Source organism: Musa acuminata, chromosome BXJ3-2 (assembly GCF_036884655.1).
Source record: "Musa acuminata AAA Group cultivar baxijiao chromosome BXJ3-2, Cavendish_Baxijiao_AAA, whole genome shotgun sequence".
NCBI classification, from domain to species: Eukaryota; Viridiplantae; Streptophyta; class Magnoliopsida; order Zingiberales; family Musaceae; genus Musa; species Musa acuminata.
The window spans coordinates 23,190,013-23,214,022 of record NC_088350.1 but is presented as its reverse complement, the minus strand read 5'-3'; the positions used below and the strand labels follow the sequence as shown (position 1 = coordinate 23,214,022).

The window sequence follows — 24,010 nt, the reverse complement described above, 5'->3', positions numbered from 1 at the left end:
AACATAAAGAGATTAACATAAAACTCATGATCTTGGATAGGGTAGTTTTACTACCAATTTCAAGTGTCATAATATTTACATGGGGTACAAGCTCAATAATAAAATTTAATTTAATTTGATTGATAAGAATAAAACAATAAGATTTAGAAATCATTCCAAATAATTTTACCAATCTTTTGTGTAGGTTTATAGTTGAATTCATTCTCTTGATCGAATATCACAAGCAAACACAAAAATGAAAATAGATTTTGTGAAAAAAAAATCTTAAAATTGATTTTCTCAGAAAAGAGACTCTTAGAAATAAGAAAAACAAGATTTTTTTCAGTGTAAAACCAAACAGATGTTAGTGGTAATAATTAATATGTGTAATCATAAACAACGACTCCAATTAGAACGTCATATAAATATACGAATATTAACAGAAAAGCAAATAAATTAATAAAAACAAAATTTTGAGATTACGTTTTAGAATGAAATCTCTAACAGTCCCAACCAATGCCTCCTCTGTGGCACTTCATGCGCTTAAAATATCTGCGTTTGACGAGCAGCTTCCATACGTGGATGGCTGTAACATCCGCTATGTGGACGTGCAACACATATTCTCCGACATGCATCCTACCTTCTTTCTTCCTTGAAGTCTCTTATATAAGACTCGAACCAAAACAGGTTTCGGCAACATTTGTGTTCGATTGTGTTCCCCACCGAAGCGCACAATGGCGAAGCCGATAATGTCGTTCGCCTTAGCAGCGTTGCTGATTGGGTGTTCGCTGAGCTCTGCCGCAGAAGATGGATTCAGCTACAGGGAAGCTTTGACCAAGAGTCTGCTGTTCTTCGAGGCGCAGAGGTCGGGCAAGTTGCCGGCGGATCAGAGGGTGAAATGGCGAGGTGATTCTGCTTTGAAGGATGGCTACAGCCAAGGGGTCAGTCTCTTAGTTCATCGTTGCATTCCATCATGGTTGCTTCGATCAACCTAATCGAGGTTCCTTGTCAGGTGGACTTGGTAGGAGGCTACTATGACGCCGGTGATCATGTGAAATTTGGATTGCCGATGGCATACGCTGTGACGATGCTGTCATGGAGCGTGATCGAGTTCGAGAAAGAGATAGTCGACGCGGGGCAATTAGAGTTCGCTCTCGATGCCATTCGCTGGGGAACCGATTACTTCGTCAAAGCACACAGACAACCCGATCTCCTCTGGGTGCAGGTAAATGACTCTGCAACCAACATGAAAGCTTGGAAAGCATTCTTCTTACTTCGATAACCTGTGGTGAGCCTTGAAAAGGTCGGCGATGGAGATTCCGACCATATCTGCTGGGAGAGGGCGGAGGACATGACGACGCCGAGGACCGCATACAAGGTCGACTGCGAGCACCCAGGCTCCGAAGTGGCAGCCGAGACTGCTGCTGCGATGGCTGCAGCTTCCATAGTTTTCAGACCATACGATTCCAAGTACTCCGATCTCCTCCTCTTGCATGCACGGCAGGTAAGATATCATCTATGGTAATAACCACCATCTCTTATTATGAGCTTGAGTGATCAATATCTGATGTTGCTGCAGCTGTTTTCCTTCGCTGACACGTACCGTGGTCGATACGACGATTCGGTTCACTCTGTTCGCAAGTACTATCCTTCTTCCACCGGTTACTCCGTAAGAACGATTTCACTTCTTTCCCCACTATGTCATCTGCCGTTTGATGTGATCGAATTCCTAGTTAGAGTTCGACCATGTCGATGGCCGAAGCTTTGATGCACTTGTTAATGGTGTAGGATGAGTTGCTGTGGGCTGCTGCTTGGCTTTTTGAAGCAACGGATGACAAGTCCTACTTGAACTATGTAGCTCAGAATGCTGTCGTCCTTGGAGGAACTGGATGGGCTGTTACTGAATTCTCATGGGACAACAAGTATGCTGGTTTGCAGGTCCTTCTGTCAAAGGTACACAACACAGATTTATCAGGAAATCATGGCTTCACATGCGACGTCTGTACGAGAACCTCTGTTCTTGCAGGTGTTGGTCAGGGGTGGTGGTGAAACCTGCAATGCCACACTCAATCAATACAAGGCAAAGGCTGAGTTCTTCCTATGCGCGTGCCTCCAGAAGAACAACGGCGACAACGTCGAAATGACTCCAGGTTTTCCATCGACAACGAGATTGTTTCTTGACATTGCTCATCTACTTCAATTTCTAACATAGCCAGCATCCTTTCTCGTCATTGTATCATATTAAGCTGCATGATTATGATGTCGTGAACAGGGGGTTTATTGTACTTCCATGACTGGCAAAACCTGCAATATGTTTCCTCGGCAGCGTTTCTGTCGGCAGTCTACTCCAATTACTTGAGAATGGCAAATGCTAACCTCGTCTGCCCTGATGGCCAAATCAGTCCTGAGATGCTACTAAAATTTGCAGAGTCTCAGGTATTCTACTTCATAGTATATCTCTGGCTTAGTAGTATTCCGAATTAGTAGCAGAAAGTTTTGCTTCCTTCGCACGAGAAGTCCTCATCAAAGACAACTTCTGCATTGCTGCAATTCATCAGGCCGACTACATTCTGGGGAAGAATCCAAAGTCCATGAGCTACTTGGTTGGCTACGGATGGAACTATCCCACTCATGTGCACCACAGGGGAGCTTCGGTTCCATCAATATTCGAGCTGCCTTCTGCTGTGGGATGCATCGACGGGTTCGATTACTGGTACGTCAACAAGGACAGCAACCCCAACGTCATCGAAGGAGCTCTGGTCGGAGGCCCTGATCTGAAAGATGAATTCTACGATGACCGGTGCAAATACGAGCAGACCGAGCCTTCCATCGCCGGAAACGCTCCCCTGGTCGGCCTATTTGCGGCGTTGGACGGCTTAGAAGGTGACAAAGGTAATCCATTGCATGACTGATCTCGTCGCTATAAACTAGAGTCCGAGAAAGAGAACTCAAGGATGTGAGCTTTGCAGGTCATTCTCCCAAGTACTCAACACCAGATTCATCTCCAGGTAAAGGGAGATGTCTCGATGACAGGTTGAAATGCTGAATGGGTAATTCAGAATGGTAACTAAATGTGTGCGCTATGATTCAATTGCAGGTTCTAAACAAAAATCAGCAGGGCCAAATCCAAAGCCAAATGGTGAGTAGTGTTGCTGCTCAAGGGATGTGATTGAGCATTCCATGACTTGTTCAAGCTCTCAAGTCGATTCTTGTTTGCAGAAGCAGCCGTTGAGTTCGTGCACACCATAACCAATACATGGAAGTACCAAGGAGAGGACTACTACCGGCACCAGGTGGCCGTCAAGAACACATGCGGCGAGCGGATCACGTACCTCAAGTTGAAGATCGAGAACCTCACAGGGCCTCTCTGGGGCCTCTCGCAGACGCAGGAGAAGAAGATGTACGAGCTTCCACCATGGCTGCAGGTGTTGGAGCCTGGCGCAGGGTTCGTCTTTGTCTACATTCAAGGTGGACCTCAAGCTGCAGTCTCAGTTGTCGCCTATCGCTGAGACTCTGTGATTGGTGCAAATGTTGAACTCCGTAAGACACAAGGATTTGACAGTGTTTTGATACTGTTTAGGTATCTGCGAGAGCTACTTGATTGGGAGTAAATTTGGTTTTGTTTTAGCTCTTCTCTGTCTTACCTTCTAAAATTCAGAAGAAAATAAAGCATATTTTGCCAATAATTTCTCATTTCTTTTAAAGTTTGTTTATTATATGGGTGGAAGCACAACAATGAGCAAATAAAGGTCATCCAAGATTAAGAATAAATCAAAATTGCTTGCGACGGCGATGCTCCACCCGTTGGAGTGGAACACGAGAAGGGTCCACAGGTAGATGGGCCGCTTCGGGACGGACCAATAGACGAGGGAGCTGATGGTGTTGAGAAGAGGCCGCGGTGGCAGTGGAGCGGACGTGGTTCTGGAGCATGGTTAAGGAACACTGGGTCCCACTCAGTCAGGGGGCGGACCCACCGGAATTCTGGGGCCCCAGTTTCGATGAGCTTCACACGTGAGGGTGGAGTTTTGGGCAGTCGGGGCTTCGTCGAGGTCGATGAGGATAACTCGGGGCGGTTCGAGGGAATCGGGAAAGAGGCGGAGGGTGCCGTCGAGGAGGGGGCGAGAGATGACGTCGACGAAGACGAGCTTGAAGCCGCTACGGTGGAGGAGGACGGAGACAGTACGGGCATCGAGGCAGGTGTTCATTGTGTTGAGAACGGCGCCGCTCATCGGCACGACGAAGTGCATGTCGTACATGGCCGGAGTGTTGGGGGGCGAGCAACGTCACCTAAAAACATCGGATTTTTACACCAGAAAATGCCCATCAAGATCAGATTGTAAAAGTGAAAAAAGCGTGAAGAAGATAAGATCTATGAATTTTTAGGGGAAATGTAAAGGAAGAAATTGGGACACGCAAGGTTCGGTCGAAAGAGTACCACGTCGGCGCGGGAGATGCCGAGGGAGGAGAGGGCGGAGGCAGCGGCGGTGGGTCAGGGACCAGGTTGTAGACGACGGAGGGGCAGTCGCTCAATAACCAAATAACAGTTAGTTTAGAGGCATTTTGGAAAGGAAAAAAAATCCCAAAATATCTCCTAAAATTCTTATTCTTTTTCACACCAATTCATTCGCTTGCATGTTATTATTATATCTATGGAAATACATCAACTTTTCAAAATGAAACTTTGATCGAAATCTTAAAATAAAATTATAAATTTCTATACTAATTTAAATTATTCTATTAAAAATAAAAATTATAAAACGACATATAAAAAAGAGAAGTAGAACGGTCTCGGATCCGTTTCGATTTCGGAGTATCGTGTTAATCTAAAGTACACAAAGCAGTCTCGACCACTATAAAAGAACAGCTTGCATGGAGTAGCGAGATTGCAGCAGCGAATACAGATAGATGGTTTTTGTCAGCATCACAAGACAAATGATTTAGTTGGGAGAGAGGGAAAGCCGATATGGACGGCAAAACCGAGACTCTTCCTCTGAACATTTAGGTCGGTGAGATGTTGGGGGTGAAGTTTATGTGCTTTCTTGGTAAGCACTAAAATAATCGATTTGATTATTTTGGCTGAGCTTTCGAATGATTCCTTTGGTTTGATTCGATTTGGATGATTCGGAAACTCCACCCAGATTCCAACGATTCCCCTGAAGCCAAATCGAAGGAGAGAAAGATTTCGGTGTCAAAGGTTGAAACTAAGCGGAATCTATTAATGCTGCCGCTTGTCGATCCCAATCCTCGACCTTAGACATCAGCTAGAGGAGGAGATGGCAGCAGAACAGCAGGAGGCGAAGGCGATGGAGGAGGACACGGCCGCAGAGGCAGAGAACGGCGAGGCCGGAGCCAGGAGGAGGAGGAAAGAGGACGATTTGGAGGAGGAAGAGAGAGAATTGGTGGCGGCGGCGTCGATAGAGAGGGAGTTCGACGGGAAGCGGGTTCCGACGTGGCGGGAGCAGCTGACGGCGAGGGCCTTCGCGGTGAGCCTCGTGCTCGCGGTGGTGTTCAACGTGATCGTGATGAAGTTCGTGCTCACCACCGGCATCGTCCCCTCCCTCAACGTCTCCGCCGGCCTGCTCGGCTTCTTCTTCGTCCGGACGTGGACGGCAGCGCTCGGGAGGGCTGGCCTCCTCCGCCGCCCCTTCACCCGCCAGGAGAACACCGTCATCCAGACATGCGTCGTCGCCGCCTCTGGCATCGCCTACAGCGGTAACACCGCCACCATCACCTCCCCCTCGTATCTTCCTTGCTGCTTATTCTACGCGATGCAGGGGGCTTCGGAAGTTACCTCTTTGCCATGAGTGAAACCATCGCCAAGCAATCCACAGTAGCCAACGATTCACAGAACATAAAGAATCCAAGACTAGGATGGATGATCGGCTTCCTCTTTGTTGTTAGTTTCCTGGGACTGTTCTCCCTCGTGCCCTTGAGAAAGGTCAGTTGTCTGTTCGATGCAGTCTCATCTGATCTCCACAGTAAAATTGCATGCTAAATTGATGTGTTCAGATAATGATCATCGACTACAAGCTGACCTATCCGAGTGGCACCGCGACGGCGAACCTAATCAACAGCTTCCACACCCCTCAGGGAGCCAACCTAGCGAAGTAACTCGAAACAACCATGAACGGTTGCCCTTGTTTTCTCCGGCGACTGACTCGGTCAGGGAACTCGTTAATGTTTCTTGCAGGAAGCAGGTGAGAACGCTGGGCAAGCTCTCGGTTTGCAGTTTCCTGTGGGGTTTCTTCCAGTGGTTTTACACAGGTGGGAAGGACTGTGGCTTCATCAACTTCCCTTCATTAGGCCTCAAGGCTTACGACAACAGGTATGCATCTCAAAACCTTCAAAACCTGTATGACATTTATCTGATACGTAAAGGATTGCAGGTTCTACTTTGATTTTTCGGCTACTTACGTTGGGGTCGGGATGATTTGCCCATACATCGTGAACATATCTGTGCTCTTGGGAGGCATTCTCTCATGGGGAATCATGTGGCCTCTGATAGGCAACAAGAAAGGCGATTGGTACCCGGCAGACGCGTTGGGCAGTCTTGATGGGCTCCAAGGTTACAGGGTAATAAGCATCTTCCCCGCTCATTGATCGACTTTGATCTTTTTGAGTAAGCATAAGCATGTTGCAGGTGTTCATAGCAATCGCCTTGATCCTTGGAGATGGCCTCTACAACTTCGTCAAGGTCATGGGCAAGAGCACAGCCGCCTTCGCGTCACAGATCAGAAGCAGAAGATCTGCAAGAACGCACACCTTCGCCATTGACACATCGGCCGTCTCCTTCGACGACAAGCGCCGCACCGAGCTCTTCCTTCAAGACCAAATCCCAAAACCAATCGCCTACGGAGGCTATCTCCTCCTCGCTGCTGTCTCGACCGCAACGCTGCCCCACATCTTTCCCCAGCTGCGGTGGTACTATGTGTTGGTGGCCTACGTGTTCGCACCGGCGCTGGCGTTCTGCAACGCCTACGGCGCTGGCCTCACCGACTGGTCCCTTGCGTCGACCTACGGGAAGCTTGCAATCTTCGCCATCGGCGGGTGGGCTGGCGCCGCCCACGGCGGCGTTCTTGCCGGCCTCGCTGCTTGTGGCGTCATGATGAACATCGTCTCCACGGCCTCGGACCTGATGCAGGACTTTAAGACAGGGTATCTGACTCTGGCCTCACCGAGGTCCATGTTCATCAGCCAAGTAATCGGCACTGCCATGGGCTGCGTCATCGCCCCATCCGTCTTCTGGTTGTTCCTGAAGGCGTTCGACGACATCGGCATCCCCGGATCGGAGTACCCAGCACCTAATGCCCTTGTTTATCGTAACATGGCCATACTTGGGGTGGAAGGCTTCTCATCGTTGCCGAAGAACTGCCTCACCCTCTGTTTTGTCTTCTTTGCTGCTGCTATTCTCATCAACCTGCTGAGGGACGTGACCGGGAAGAAGGTGGGCAGGTGGATACCGCTCCCCATGGCCATGGCGATACCGTTCTACTTGGGATCTTACTTCGCCATAGATATGTGCGTGGGCAGCTTGATCTTGTTCGTCTGGGAAAGGATCAACAAGGCCAAGGCAGACGCATTCGCGCCAGCCGTGGCTTCGGGTTTGATCTGCGGTGACGGAATATGGTCTCTTCCGCAGTCTTTTCTTGCTCTTGCTAAAGTGAAGCCACCCATATGCATGAAGTTTTTGTCGAGGAGCATCAACCTGAAGGTGGATTCATTCATCGAATCCCTGTCTCCGTAGCAGATTTGATCCAGTAAATAGCAGAGTATCTGACATTAAAGAACAATTGCAGACGAGATTAAACAGAAGATGGTGATCTATAGGAGGCAAAGGATAAGAATCCTCCAAATTTTAGTTGTGCTCTGTTCTTGTATAGAACATGCTTCTCATATATATACTACAATATACAGTGCTGGAGTCATCTCCATGTAGCTAAATAACATTTTCTACCATCTTATTTGGAGTTACATTGAGGCTGCTTCTTAAGCTCTACTGATTGCTTCCACGAAGCCTAATCAACAGTTTACGCATCACTTGAATATGATGAAATGAAAAGGTAGGACGAATAGATGTTTTATGGTTCTTGACCAGAGCAAGAAAGAGATTGAAATGTCAACAATTCAAGAAAGCATGTCCAGAATCTTGCTATGTAACCCCTTTTTCCAATAAGAACTCCTACAATGCATAAACTACCTAACAAAGCCGCCAAGATCCTTCATGTTTGATACTCCCACTAGTTTCTTCCACAGCTTTTCATCGAATTTGAAGGTGCGGAAAAGAGAAGTTCTACTTCGCAGGATCACGAGAGCCTGAAGAGATTGTTGCATGCAGACTTGATCTTCCAACGAATATAGACCGCTCGAAAAAGCCACCGAAACGATCGTCTGTAAGATCTGTCGTGTTTTCCAAAGACTTTCTTGAACCATCAACAAACTTCTTCCTCGGGCTTGCACCGAAGACTGAGAAGAGGAGAGAGACCAGTGAAGCCTGCACGAGTTCACGGTTCAAGAAAGCCTGTGGAAAGCACGTCCAGAATCTCGCAACGTCTCCTCCGACGTACGCATGGAACTAATGGAAGACGAAGGTTCGCATGGATGTACGGCAATTCCCCGGTTTAAATAGAGGAATGCGGCGACGAAATCGCGGCTGTTTAACGTAAATCTGGGCCATCGATCCCGTGATGGACGGCGCGGATCGCGTCTTGGGGATTGCTTACCGAGTAGTCCTCTCCACCTTCTCCGGCAGGCCGGCTGGCTGTGTTAGCTTTGGCTGACCCGAAGAAGGCGGAAGGACGATATAAATCATTTAACCCATCTTCCTGTCAAGAACATGGCAGGAAGTAAGCACGAAATTGGGACGACTTTTGAGCCCTAATCCGCGGCGTGTTCTCGAGAAACTTTTCCGGCAATTTCCCTTCTGTCGATCGTACCATCCGAATGGAATTCAACAAAAAAGATGTACGATTTCCAAGAGCTTCATGGTATAATGTTAGAACTTCACATCTCTTTTAATTATAAGCTTTGTCATAGAACTTGTTCTCGAGATAACAATGAAAACATAAAAGCCAAGAGAATGAATGAGACGACCTTAAGTAACTGGATCAATCGTAAGCACGAAACTCGATGCACCATCCATCCATCCATCCCAAATCATATATTATTAAACAAGCGTAAAGAGAAAGGATTACCGAGTGATTCGCAATGGGCTATAGCTACAATATCATTTTCAAACAAGACTGTAGGGATCGACAAGGCCACATCGTCTATTAGCAGCATGATAAGATTCTAGAATTTTATCGTAAAATAGAAGAAAGAAAAAAGATGATCACTTCGAGATGATCGACATGAGTTTCACCATTTGAGTCTATTAGGATTTGGACTCCTAATAAATAAATAAATCTCAAATAAATCTTTATCCAACTCTTATTGAATTAGATAAATTTAATAAAATATTATTCAAAACTTAAAAAATAAAAAGATCCTAATATGTTGATCAACTTTTGTCGGCATGATATCCTGCAATAAACCCTCTCATCAACATTAGTTTAATTAAGCAACATAATCCATCTCAATCCTAATTATAAAGTCCATAAATTGAAAGATCAAATTATAAAGTCAAATAATCGATTATATCATAGATTAAAATATAAAATTAAATAAGAAACGAAACAACCCATCATTGTAACCCCACAAGTGAAAGAAGAGAGACAAACCATTCGAAAGACAAACGAAAAAAAAACATAAAATTAATGCCTAAAGAGATTATAATTTACATTTGATTGGAATTAAGTTAGAAGTTTGAATCGAAGGATGAGTGTTTATTTCAATAGGGTTATGACTGTGGTTTAGGTCTATAAATAGAAGATTGTGCCCTATTCATCACACACCAAGCTAAGAGAGAGGGTGAGGTGCTGTTAAAGACTATAAGACTTCCGAGTAACAGAGTTTTTTAAATCTTTTTTCTTTTCAAATCTTAATTTTTATAAATATTTTAATTATCGACTTTGTCTGAGAGATAATCATGAGTAAGTAAGACATCAAGTGAAGAACAAAATGATCGAAATGAAATATTATAAAAGTGAAGATTAAGTTACAGTATTTTTTATAAAATCTTTGAAAACTATCCATGTGAAGATTACCTTTAGTTTAAAAAAATTAAATAAAAAAAAGATGTTAAATATTATAATATAAATTTAATTAAAATTAAATTAAAAATTTGAGTTGAAATAAGAGCTTAGTCATAATTTTGTGGTTTAGGTCTATAAAAATAGATTGCTCCTCTATCACACCATATATTATAATCGAAAAATGAAGCGCGGATGTCAAATACGAGAGTGAGATAAATTTTTTTTAGTTGAAGACTTACCATAAAAATTTAAAGTGAAATCGAAAAAAATTATTAGTGAGATTAAAAGAGAAATCGAAAAATATATATATTAGTTGAAGGCTCACCATATATATTTTTTCTCTCTCTGTTATGGTAAGCCTTCAACTAATAATTTTTTTTCGATTTCTCTTTTATTCTCTCTCTCTCTCTCTCTCTCTCTCTCTCTCTCTTCTATCTTTCTTCTGCGAAATACTTCTCTCCCGATAGCCTCTACAAACCATCTCGGAGTGGAAGAGAAGGAGAAGGGTGGTAGTAATTATAGGAAAGGAAAACAGGTGGGCGCGGGACCCGGCTGAGCTGACAAATCGGGCGGTCGAGATTGGTTACTCGCAGATCCGACGGCTGTGATAAGGGGTGTGCGCAAGCACGAGGGGCCGCCTGTGAGACACGTGGACGATTGAGACACGTGTCATCCAGGCATCGCGTGCCCGACAGGAGCCGGAAAGTGATCGACCAATGATTGGGCTGCCAAGTTTCATCGAGGACTGGTTTGGATTGGACGCACGTCTGAACCGCCGGCAAAATAAGCATGACATGAGTTTTATGTACAACAATGTGAGCTTATTTGGAGTCAACATTTGACTGAAATGTACATCTATATATTAGAAAAAAATCAAAAATAAAATCTTATAACATAATCTTTATAATATGCCATAGACAATAAAAATATATATAACTTATATGATAAAAGCATATAAAAAATAAAATAATATATAATTAGATATATTTAAAAAAATAAATCATATATAATAGTAAACTATGCTTCCAGCTATATTAGTAATATGGACAATATCAATGATGCTTGTATCAGCTTTATTCGATTTCAATTTGCATACATAAAAAAATTGATCGATGGGGTGGCTCGAATGTTCACTTAAGAGGGTGAGTCGATATAGACTCGGATGAGTGCTCCACGATCAGACTTGTTTGTATGAAGATCAAGATTGAATGAGTTATGCGATGTGATCCCTGCTGAAGTCAATAACCAATCAGAGTAAAGTAATTTTAATGAATAATAATTATTTATCATGCCCAAAATATCATTTTTTATAGTGAATTAACCATGAAAAGTATTCTATATTACAAGCGAAATATTCCTTGCCGCAACGTTCTCAAAATATTTTTAGAAATGCTGGTTTCAACTAATGTTGATGTGACCTAATCCTCCCATAAATATTTTTCGTATGAATTAGTAATTATAATCAACTTTTATTTTGATTCCGGAGCTATTCATGAATCTAACCTGTAAAACTTGTAACTGTTTACATTTCAGATAATTATTGTTGCTGTATCAAATCATTTTGAATTCGATAATGAAAATAAGAAAGAAAAAGGGAAAAAAATGACAAGCAGTGCTCGAGAGAGAGAGAGAGAGAGGAAAAAGAAGATGGGACGAAGAAAAGGAAGAGAAGGAGAGAAAAGAAGGAAAAGGGTGAGGAAACAGAGAGAGAGATCTTCGGGAAGGAGAGAAAGGAATAAAGGAAAGAAAGAAAAGAAAAGAAACGAGAGGAGAGGAGAGGGCTTCAGGAAAGAAAGAAAGAAAGAGAAAACAAAGAAAATGGAAGAAAATAAAAGAAAAATTATGGAGGTTGTTTGGTTTTGATATCAAATTGATTTTGATAAGTTCAAAAAATTATATTATGTATGATTTTAAATTTTTTATATTCACATTAATTAGATTTATGTTTTGGATTATTAATTGATGTATCGTAATGATTTTAGATATATTATAAAAGAAATAAAAAAGAGAAAAATGATGATATTGAAAGAATAAAGAAAAAAGAACAAAATATGTTATATCAAAGATATACAATCAGGGTAAGTATGACTCCGTCTAATCTATTTTCAGAAATACTAATAATGTGTTTGATATTTGTAAATTCATATGATTTACATAATTTAGAAATTAATTTATTATTCAAAAATATTATAAAAATATAAATATTGATAGTTTGAAAAAACATATGATTTGAACTATTGTTATTGTTTTATAAGTATTTTTAAGTTATCCTATCAAAATTTATATAAACATGTTTGTTTAGTATTTATATTTGAAAGAATTAGAAAAAATAATATATTATTATAATTGTTTTGAAAAGACATGCAAAAAGGATATATTATTTAGGTGACATGTAATTGATATATTATTTTAGGTGACATGACACTTGCTTGGTTGGTTATGATCAAGACTTTACCAATAAGGGTTAGGTATTTGTTTAGAAACTAATTTGTTCTTGATCAAACATGTTCACCTTAGCTATATTTTCTATTTATTTATGAAACATTAATGATAATCTTTGGACTATAATGTTTATGCTTTCATCATAAAGGTATTTAAATATATTTTACATCTAAAAGGTATTATTAGCAAGTTAAGTTATGATTTGAAATGGATAAATTTTATAAGCATGAACTAACTAGTTGATATATATATATATATATATATATATATATATATATATATATATATATATATATATATATATATATATATATATATATATTTCAAAAGTATTTTTCTAGGAGTGTTCAAAAGCAAATGAAAGATAGATTTCTTAGATTAAGAATATCAAATCGAGTTTGAAAAGCTGATAAAATTTTTTAGAATGCATAGTAAAAGCATGATAGAATCTATTAATGATTGAATTATATAATTATTCTATTAAGATCGCTATACATTGAGATGACTGTGTATATATATTATTTGGATAGAAATATTATGACTCTTAAGAAGTTGTTGAATTTAATGAATATCATATGGATGGATTGAATCACGTTATTAATGTCTTGTGGGTTGATTATTATGAATTAATCTATACAATAATTATACTATAAAAAGTATTTTGTTCTAGTTTTGACCTTATATTTTTTATATGAAAACCTATAGTGCTGAGGGCGTTACACCAGTGCATGAAGATTCACAACAACATATTAGCCAACTTGTTTAAGTGATGATAGCCAACAATATGATTCGCACTGATATTAACAAAAACAAAAGCAGGGAAGTATTGTAGCTTTTACACAAATCCCACTGAAGCATCTCTAACCCACCAATACCAACGACTGCAACTGTACATTGGGTCAACGACTTCCCCCTGCTTAGTGGCATATATGACAACAACTTGCATGTTCATCACGAAACCAAGCCATGTCTCAAGACCAAGTTCCGCCTCAAAGAGTCTTTGTGGTCTTCATTTTTCCTTCAGATTTCATACGGTTTGGAGGTCTTTGACAGAGCATTGTTCCTGTAGATACAGCCCACTGAGATTACCATCCCTAATGGACGGACATAAACGGAACATTCCTAAGTTAAGTGGACAATGGACGAAAGATCTGAGAATTAGAGATGTGAATTGAACCCCAGAAATGGTTGCAAAAGCATTTTTACTGTAGTGAGCTAATTTTACATGAGAAGAAGAATTTTGAACAATAATCATTTAGTTGATTCCACTCTGCCCTGGAGCATGTACAGAATGGAGCCTGCAGATAACAACAGAGCTTGTCATCAGATCATGCATGTTTAACAAAATTTGGACCATCACACAGGAGGGTGCGGTGCAAAATATCAAGCAAATTGCATGTTCATCTATGAGTATGGAAAGAAATTGTAGAGAGAAGCAGATGATGGGCATCAACAATCTGACAACTCCAGTGCAATTTGAAATGGACAAGCATTACTGTTTAACTTGTTATTAAATAATAGGTGGAAATAGGATGCAAAATAAAAAGGTAGAAACAAGATGCAAGTACATACGTACCTTACCGGTGGAAGAATTTGAAATACAACAATCTGACTGGTTTCTGTATCGCTAGGCCTAGAATCTCTAAACCGACTACCCTCTTCTTTTTTCAGAAGGGAGACTGCATCCTGTAGCATAAGTCACAAGGGAAGCAAGGCATCATAGACCACAAATAGGCACGTCATTCATTAATTCTATTCAGCCCCACAACCGACACAGGTGTCATCCATCATGAAGGCAGGTAACAGCTTGTGTAAGATGGAGATTAGACCCTATACTGCTATCTAAAAGAGAATGACACTCTTACCATCTAAAACAATGGATGTTGGAAGATCAGGAATCATTTAGTTCCAATATGAATGCCTCACCAATATGGGATAGTATTCTCATCCCATGTCTTACAGGATCACCAGAAGTTCAACAACCAACTAGATATTTTTGGTAAACTCTTTCAGCAAGTACAAAGTTCTATGTGCCACAAAAGAGTGTAAGTTTGTGTGAGTTAAAGACAACTTTTGGATTGATCATAGAGACGTTTGTTTCATATATAAACCAAAAAAAATGAACAGATAATTTAGACATCAAATATGCAAGCATATCATGTAAAATTACTAAGAGCTGCTTATTTCAAATACACTAAGGACATCCATATATACCTGCAAATGCTATGGATTGAACAAGCTTGAATCACCCATGGTACGAGCAATCAGAACCACTGTAACCGTTACCACAGCAAGCCATACTAGTTCTAAATCTACAAAATCCCAAATTCAGGAAACTGACAAGAACAAAAATATTAGAATTTATCTAGACAAAAAGATGAAAGAAGTTGCATACCATCAGAACTACTGGAACTTTTGTTTGAATCAATAGTAGACGTCTCATCAGTAAGACCTATTGTAGTTGATACTGGGGATGTCACATTTCTAGATTCACCAGTAACTTCTGAATTTTCTGTTTCAGATGTCACTATTCCTTGGAATTCCTCACTCACAATCAAAGCCGCCAGGACATCCATAAAAGCTTCTCTTTCTTTTCCACTAGGATAACCACTTTGCTCAAATGTTCCATTTGGTTGGTCATAGTCTGAGATATCATCAGGTGCATGATCATCCACAAACTCTGTTTCCAACAGATCATCTTCTTCATCCTCAACATAAGCTTTATATGTGAGTCGAAGTAATACTTCTCCAGATGATTTATTTCTGAATAGACTCCATCCACCACGTAAAGCAACTACTCTGTCTGCAGGCACTGTATCTTGTAGGGACTCTAGCTCGACCTAGTTAAAAACGATAGAAAAGTCACTTTCAGGGGAAGCAAACAAAACCTAGTCTTACTGATTTGTCCCATGGTGGCAGAACTTCATAGCGAAGTCACTTTCAGGGGTGAATAATCCAAATAAATTACAATAACAAATAAAACTATAGGATGTCTACTTCTGTGCTTCCGAACAAACCAATGTTTGAAACTATGAGATAAGTACATTGACCAGACTCCATAATGCTAGGAGCCTCATGCACTGGATCACCCTTTTTATATGCTACTCTTTTGTCATTTATTATCCTCAAGCTATGCTGGCTTCGGATCACCAAATACAAGATTTCTTATACTCCTGGGAATACCTCCATATTTTGCTGCATTACTAGATCATTTACTGACTTCATGAACAAAACATTGTTAGTGTAGGAAAGAAATGTTTGTACAAGAACTTGGCATACCAATACAACCACATAGATTTCTATCTCAATATTAATCCTTTTCTACACTTGGCATACCAATACAATCACATAGATTTCTATCCCAATATTAATCCTTTTCTACAAATGTCATGACATGAGACTAAATTGGGTGTTACAATCTCTCCCATTAAATAATGCATGTGATGCCTAGTCCAATGGTGACTTCTTCTCAAAACATCCAATGGAATAATTAACTCATTAACTTATTGAATTCGAACCATTGACGGCCCTTATAAATCAATTCAAATCTTTATCAACTTCTGGGACTAAAATAGGGTATTACAACATGTCTCACCATTCTTCTTTTGGAAACGTTATATATATATATATATATATATATATATATATATATATATATATATATATATATATATATATATATATATATATATATATATATATATATATATATATATATATATATATATATATATATATATATATGTATGTATATGTATGTGTATATGTATATATATATGTGTGTGTGTGTGTGTATATATATATATATATATATATTTATATATATGTATGTATATACAACGAGATTGCACACAAATGACCAAGGCCATAAATTTACAAGGTTTATGTTGAAGCTCAATCACCATGGTTTTGGCATTTAGCATACCAAATTATAACTACACATGAATTATTGAACAAAATTATACATCAACAAAATCTACTTGATCATATATAGCAATAAATATAGCATTTATAGAATGTAAGAGATCATTACATGACATTTTCAATCTCCATGATCTGATTAGGTAACCAAGAACATACAAACTAAAAGTTCAATCCAACTCGCTCATATTATATACTAAGCATGCTAAAGCAGAAGGAAGAGAACCCGTTCAGAACTTCTAAAACTAGCCCTTTGACTTAGAAGGGAATGGTCCCAAGTTTATAGGACAAATCACAAGTCAACTTCCACACCTATCAAGATCCAGCAGCAGGTTTATGAACTAGCAGAATCTTTCTAGTGCATTGTACAAATAGCATGTCAGGGTACAAGAACTCATGAAAGTTAAATAGACCAGCAATATTAATCTACCTCTGCTGTGCCAACTGTGAAATCTGCGAAACCAAAGGAGTCTTTTACTTGGATGTACAGCTTCTGCTTTCCAGGATTTACAACAAACAGATCAAAATCCTGTTTACAGAATATATACTACCGAATAAGTAGATAGAGACCACGTGACAAGCAAAAACAAAAACTACAGTAGAAGATCTCACTTGGTTCCAAATTGGTTCTCCAGGAGGTCCAGTGACTGTTGTCTGGCTATTTTTCTTACTCTGAAATACTTGATCACCAAGAGTTAAAACAACATATGGATCTGTCTTCCCTGCCCAGGCATACCATCTCTTCAGGCTTAAAACAAATTGATATAAGTAATTGTAAGCATAAAAGGCACAGCAAAAACTTTATTTGAAGTAAACAAATAAATATGGGGCAACAACAAGAATTGGGAACAAGCAACAGGTCAACTTCAAAGAAGACAATGCAGCTTAACCAAGTTCCAATTCTAGTATCCAGCCAAATGGAGATGTTCATAGAAGGCCAAGGTATCCTAGGTATTGCCAAGATACATATATAAAGAAACTGTAAAGGCAAAAATTGATACCAATTTTGGGATAAGCAAGTTTTCGAGCATCCACAAGAGTGACTGACAGTTCTCCAACAAAATCTTTACTTCTCTCCTGCACTGCTTCAACTTTAAAATCATGTGAAACAGGACCAAGTGCTTTCCCCTTCTGGAAATCAAGAACGATCTTTTTTGGAAGCACAAAGAGTCGAGGCAAATCTTCTGTTAGAAGCCTTGTAAGAAACCTAAAAAGAAGTGGTGACTCCATTTCAGGAAAATTCATAAAACCATGGTATGCATATGTATTGGTGACACTTAATCTAAAGGTTAAAAACTTAAAAACTGAAGGCATTCTTACAAGATTTACTAAATTTGGAAACCAATCACATTTACATATAAAAGAAACAACATGCACAAAGCTACAAAATTAGTCATACACCTTCATAAAGTACTATCTAAACAAGTTTTTGCTTGTTAAAAAAATTAAAACAAACATACAATATGAAGAAAAATAGAATCTTGTATCAAGTACATTTAGTTACCATAAATCATCCAGTCTAAGATGAACTATAAATCTGAAACTTTTGACTGCTTGACATCAATTCTGACCACTATATTTGGAAAAATGATGCGAAGTCAATGTCTAAGAAAATTCTCTTGCTAAGTAATACTGAAAAGAACAAGGTGGCGTAGCAGAAGATCGTGGACGATATTGGTTTGCATAAAATGAGAATGCAATGCAACTCAAACTGTAAGTGAAAAAAAACAATTAGCCAACTTTACACAGGCAAAGTTTCAGCAAAACAGGACAATGATGTGGATTGTCGAATCATGTTGACAAGTACATCAACACGTACAATAAGAAGACTTAGAATCAGAAAAGAAAGAAACAGCAAATAAACAGTGGACAGAATTGAAAATTTTAAAAAGTTACAAATGAAGGATATCCTTACATTGAGAGAACAGGAATTGCTGACTCCAGATTAATCGTCACATGCACAAGACATTTAAGTAAATGTCAGTAGAAGTCAAATAAGTTGTTATATAGACAAATAGCTGATGTGTACAAAACTAGGTGGTGTAAGCAACTTGATGCCTAAAATGCTCATTGAGATAAGAACACGCCAACAAAACTTTGCATATTACATTTCACACTTTTATGATGTGAATTGGACTATTGAGGTGTATCCTTTATAAAAAAGACACACAACAAAATAGAAGATCACAAATTGAGAGTTGAGACCTAGGGTTTATGATATATGAATAAAGAACCTACCCATTAGATTGAACAGACTGAATGGTGAGAGCTCAAACTTAATTTTTGGAAGAGACACAAAAGCCCATGACACAGCCCCTATCCATGGTCCAGTGGGTATTAACCGTAACTTTACCCAAAGCTCTCCATCTATATCAAAATCACGGATCCCAACAGGTACAACAATGGGAATAATGCCAAAATTTAATGATAGGGACAGCAACATCTGAGCACCACCAGTGTAACGAATGCCAATCTGATACCTGATGTTAAAAAAAATGTATCAAAAGATGCTAATATTTTGTTCTATATGTATGAAATGAAATATGGTATTCTATGATGTGCTATGCTGATATGACTATGGAATGAACCAAATTGGAAGTTGAACCTTCCAAAAGTTTATGTTTCATAATCTAGTTCATATATCAGAATTTAGAACATGGCAAAAGAAGCATGAGCCAATGAATGAGAACATATGATCCTGACTAACTCACTCTAGAAAAGCATAAAAAAGGCAAGACAGGTTAGAGAGTAGAGAAACTCCATGATATATGCCATATGTTACTTTCTTATGTTGCTTTGAAGCTTAAATCCTTGTTTTTTTTTTTTTTTGACTCAGAACATGCAACTTCAAAATCATAAAAATAAAATATAAAGATGGTAATATAGAAACCCAACATGTCCAACCAAAGTGGCCATCACCATGTAAAATCAGTCGCTGATAAATCTAGCTAGAAAACCAAAAATTTAAAATCCAATCTATCTCTTTCAGACATCAGTTCCTTAGTGATTTCCAAAGCAAAAGATGAGGAGTTTACAGGATGTAATAGAAAAAAAAAAATTAACACTGAACATTTAGCTTATCAATCAGATTAGTGTAAGGCTAGTAAGCATAAAGTTCCATTTAGAAGGTTTACTGATGCTAAAAAAAACGTTACAGAACATCAAACTTTTTTAAGGCTGCAAATGTGGAATCTGAGAAGAATGAATATATGCAGTTTTACCCCTATAAGTGGATACCATAAAGAAGCAATCTCACCATAGATACAAGGCAACAAAAAACCAATCATACAATAAGTTAAAACCACAAGCCCATAACGAGCAACAAGCTTTACTTAGAATTGAGATAGGAAGAACTTACTGCAAGTCATTAACACCACGAGAAGTTCTCCTTTCAACGCTCCTGACAGATAGTGGCTCATCCCCAATGGAAAACTGCTTAATCTCAACTCTCTGCACATAATCAGGCTTTTTGAGGTTATCTATTACCGGCTGGAGCAACCCAATAACCCAATCCTCGATTCTGGACCTATAGACCTTCCAAAGCTTCCCCAAGACCATGTTTACCCATTCGACCGACTCTTTCCTCCGAAGGTCCTTCTCAAGAAATATAGAGAGGCTCGTTGGTGCCTGTGGCCACGTGCCATTGTCGACGTCCCGGGCCGACTTCTCCCTCTTCCTTAAATTCCAAACCTTGTCGAAAGCCACTCCAACGAGGAAAAAGAGCACGAAGAAGCCTGCGATATTCCTATTTATGGGCGGAGAAGGGATGGAACGAATCACGCCAAGCTGCGTCCTCAGCTTATCCACCAAAGGATCGTCCCTGTAGTTCGTAAAGCTGGACGCCAAGTGTTTCGGATCCTTGTTGTCCAGCTTGCCCGAAATCTGTTTGATGACAGTTCCCCTAGCAGAGTTAACCAAATCAACGGGCAAGTTGGGGTTACCACTCTTCCCCGGTGGCGTAGATGCCGCGCACCTAAATCGAAGCTCATTCGAGAGAATCCCAAAACGCAATCTTTTACCAATTCTACGACCAAGCCGATGCCGATTTCCGCCTCCGCTAGCATCGCCTATCTGAGTCGCTACTCCGAAGGAATCCTGCGGCACCGACATGCCAAGAAAGAGGGCACGCCGCGCTGAACCCGATCCGATGACGGGCAGCGCGATTCACATCGGGGTCGACATGGAACATCGATTCCAGGCAAGAACCGCAGCCAGGACTCGACCATCGACCATTCGAACTGGGAAAATTGACGGGATTCAAGCCACAAGGCCCGTGGGATTCCGATCAGTCAACGAGGGAATCGCCATCGCGAGCAAGGAGCGAGCGAGCTAGTGAATAGTAGGACGACAGGAGGAGGAGATATTTTGAGGGGCGACTTGGGGCGGGGGAGAGGAAGAAGTGGGCGGTGTGGAAGGAAGAGAATGGGCGGCTGGAGCTGCGCCATGCGAGGGGAAGAGAACTGGTGGCGGATTCTTCTTGGTACAGCGAGGAGAGAATCGAGGTACCTTCATCGAGTTCAAGGGCAACTACAACCACCACCGCATCCCGCTGGTCAACAGCATCGCCACCGTTACGTCGGTACCAAGGCTGCAAAGGTATCGGACTCCGATCGAACGCAAATGTTTTGTCACGATCGTTAGATATTATTTTAAATCACTTTAATATATAGTTATTTTATTTTGTTATCTTATAATTTTGTATCACTTGTTTGAAGCCAATCTTTTAATTTTTTAAAATTTCTGTATTTTTAATAGTATTAATAGATATGAGATTTTAAAATTATATTATTTTGAGCCGTTCTAGAATTCCAATTAATTCAAATTAAAAAATAGAACATATATTGAATTGGGGCATCTGCGATAAAATTCTTAAATTATAACGTTTTATGAATGGCACAAAAATAAATTTTGGTCACCTATATGATCAACAACACGTGTCTAATAAATTGCTTTCAGCTTCGCTTCCACCATCACGTGTCTAATATATATATATATCATCTTGTCTTCTTCAGCGGAATCTGATGGGAAGGGAGAAATGAAATTGAAGCTTAAAAATGGATTGAGCAACCACCGAGAGTGATGCTTTGTCATGTACCGTCGCTTCTCTTATCGACGAACCTGTGAGACGGAGAAGTAATAATTCTGTAAAAGCATCGAGTTTCATGTCGAGTGAACAGGGATCAAAGGATAGAGACTTGGTTGGTTACTCTCGTCTGTTTGAATCGTAAGATCACCTGCTCAAACTAAATCATGTTGCATTACACTGTGAAATTGAATCAGCTCATCTGTAGGTGATGATATATGTCGCTAGAAATGTGAATAGAAAGGAGAAGGTAGCACTGGGTATCGAATTACTTGTTTTCACTGTACATAAGGTAATTGCACAGCTCATAGGCAGCGTTCCGAACTCGTCACAGCGTCATCTCAAGCGGAGCAGATATACCTCAATCCGCCTTGTCTACGGAAGGTGTCGCAGCGGAGGGGCCGGATGAGGAGGCGGCGGCCATGGCAGCCGATGCACGTCCGAGGTCCGCGGCGACGGAGTTGACCTTGTGGAGCGCCCGCTCAAAGCGGGGCACGTTGAGATGCTGCAACCCCGCTGTTTCCGGTTGCCCCGGTGCCATCCCGGAGGCCGCGTCCATCAGACGCTCTGCCATGATACTCCTCCTCGCCGAGTCGACCACGTCCTCCGCCCGGTCGCATGACAACTTGAAGAGTCCCCACCGCTGCCTAAACTTCTCGAGCGCCGCATCCGTCGCCGCCGTCCGCAGGCCGAACGATGCTTCCCTCGCCTGTATCACGTCCGCGGCTGCCGCCAACACCTCGTCGAACTCATTGCTCATTTCGTCGACGCTGCGCTCCATGAAACAAAACTGTTGAGAGAGAAAAGAGAGTGAGAGGAAGAGAGCGGGAAACTTTGGTGGACACAAACGAATCTCTTATGTATTTTCTCTCTCAAGACAAATTTTTCTCGGACTCTCAATGCCATTAATCCCTATCTATTTATATTTATACGGATCGAGAGCATCTAATGAAATGTCACATTGAACGTCATGCATCTGTCCAAAGGTTCATGTAACTCTTTCTGAAATGCCTACTTAATACGGTTGTTTGATTTTTATACACCTTTTCGTATTATCAAACATACTTTGAATTAAGAGGAATTAAATTAATATTATTACTTAACATCTATTAAATTTAATTTATTCTCATCCTACACCCCAAGCAAATTATTTAATTTAAAAATAATTTTGACTTGAGGGACTTATTGAATATATCTATAATTTGATATTTGATATGATCCTTACTAAAACTATTAGTAAAGGTTCTGATTGTGTAAATTAGAATGATGATTCAGATCTAATTAATATATATTTCAAGTTAATCTCAGTTGAAATCATGATTCGTACAATGTCGAATATGTGAAAACTAAGTCGGGAGTGTTTTCGACAAATACCAATTTAACGATCATATTAATTTAGGGGTTCAAATTGGTTGAACTAATCGATTAATGTTAAAAATGAATTGTGTTTTAAAGTATCCTTAGGGGAATTTTACAGGGTTGGAGAGAGACATGTGGTGTTTCGAGCTGAGTTATGGCATAACGATCGCCACACCCAATACTCACACTAATTGACTATATCAATAAGGTTCGGATGATTAACTAGTCGATCACTTATCACCACATAGTGATTATGAGTATTCTAATTTGATCATCATGAGTTGCGCACGAGCAACCAACGCTATTTGACGTTCAATATATCGACCACATATTGTCATATAGTGATTACCTATATATCATTGTCATGTTTTACCTATAAAAAATGAAAATAAACGTCAATGTATTTGTTTTTATGATAACAAATTAATTTTTTAGCTAATGTTATTATTTTTTATTATCATTATAAACTTTTATTATTTTATTGTATAATTTCTTGATTGAGCTTTCGAAACCATATAACATAATATGGATATAAAGATATTGTCATATATTCCACCTTACATGTATGTCGCAATATATTATTTTTTTCAAATACAAGTTGAAGATTCTATCTATCAAGAAATAGGTAAAGCTAATTGAATTTTTAGATTTTCTAAATTTCTATACTTCACTTTTTCAATAGCTAACAACATACTATTGGAATACGAATATAGAAATTCATGAGTTACGGTATTAATGGCTTAAAAGTTCTTTCTTAAATCAACTTATATGTCAAATATCTAATTTTTTTTATTGAAGTATATACGATCAATTGCCTTATCATATAATCTTGTCATACATACCACATCCTATGGGTGTTTTAATGGTACTACAAACTCCCATCTTAATATTTTATAATTTTATTTATATATACTTTTTTAGAAGAAAAATATCTTTAATATTTTATTTGAATACGAAAAAAATAAGACACGAGTCTAATGTCGATTATCACACGATTTACTGGAAATCTACCTACACAGAAATAAGTAATATATCTTCTTTTCTTTATACTCTCATAAGAGCATTAAATACAATAATTTTACTTAAAATAAATATC

General features: G+C 39.6%; 3 protein-coding genes across 14 annotated transcripts; 2 read left to right on the top strand and 1 right to left on the bottom strand.

The window, feature by feature from the left end:
* The first annotated feature begins 692 nt into the window (after positions 1–692).
* Positions 693–3,665, top strand: LOC135631281 (endoglucanase 13-like). Of its 2 annotated transcripts, none has more exons than XM_065138822.1 (11): positions 693–920; positions 992–1,204; positions 1,283–1,483; positions 1,559–1,648; positions 1,768–1,932; positions 2,006–2,129; positions 2,252–2,415; positions 2,538–2,871; positions 2,949–2,987; positions 3,077–3,118; positions 3,205–3,665. In XM_065138822.1, the coding sequence occupies exons 1-11, from the start codon at positions 714–716 to the stop codon at positions 3,486–3,488; spliced, it is 1,863 nt and encodes a 620-aa protein (XP_064994894.1). In that variant the 5' UTR covers positions 693–713; the 3' UTR covers positions 3,489–3,665. The 2 variants fall into 2 exon arrangements, with proteins under 2 accessions (XP_064994894.1, XP_064994893.1); XM_065138821.1 differs by having other exon boundaries at positions 3,199–3,665.
* Positions 3,666–4,879: 1,214 nt separating this feature from the next.
* On the top strand, positions 4,880–8,199 carry LOC103971367 (probable metal-nicotianamine transporter YSL12). The gene is made up of 7 exons (XM_065138820.1): positions 4,880–5,021; positions 5,118–5,691; positions 5,754–5,917; positions 5,989–6,086; positions 6,170–6,304; positions 6,366–6,552; positions 6,620–8,199. Exons 2-7 carry the CDS (start codon positions 5,253–5,255, stop codon positions 7,721–7,723), a joined length of 2,127 nt encoding a protein of 708 aa, XP_064994892.1. The 5' UTR covers positions 4,880–5,021; positions 5,118–5,252; the 3' UTR covers positions 7,724–8,199.
* Positions 8,200–13,318: 5,119 nt separating this feature from the next.
* Positions 13,319–21,093, bottom strand: LOC103971336 (tricalbin-3). 11 transcript variants are annotated; one of them, XR_670685.3, is made up of 10 exons: positions 19,831–21,093; positions 18,711–18,952; positions 18,388–18,406; positions 17,474–17,679; positions 17,085–17,194; positions 16,903–17,001; positions 14,947–15,391; positions 14,766–14,863; positions 14,128–14,237; positions 13,319–13,849 (listed from the first exon to the last, which is right to left on the bottom strand). XR_670685.3 is itself a non-coding variant. In XM_065139978.1 (9 exons), exons 1-8 carry the CDS (start codon positions 20,580–20,582, stop codon positions 14,775–14,777), a joined length of 1,962 nt encoding a protein of 653 aa, XP_064996050.1. In that variant the 5' UTR covers positions 20,583–21,093; the 3' UTR covers positions 13,319–14,237; positions 14,766–14,774. The 11 variants fall into 11 exon arrangements, 7 of the variants coding, with proteins under 7 accessions (XP_064996050.1, XP_009383618.2, XP_009383630.2 ...); XR_001976920.2 differs by having other exon boundaries at positions 14,133–14,237; XR_670686.3 differs by having other exon boundaries at positions 13,319–13,614; positions 14,133–14,237.
* Positions 21,094–24,010: the final 2,917 nt, after the last annotated feature.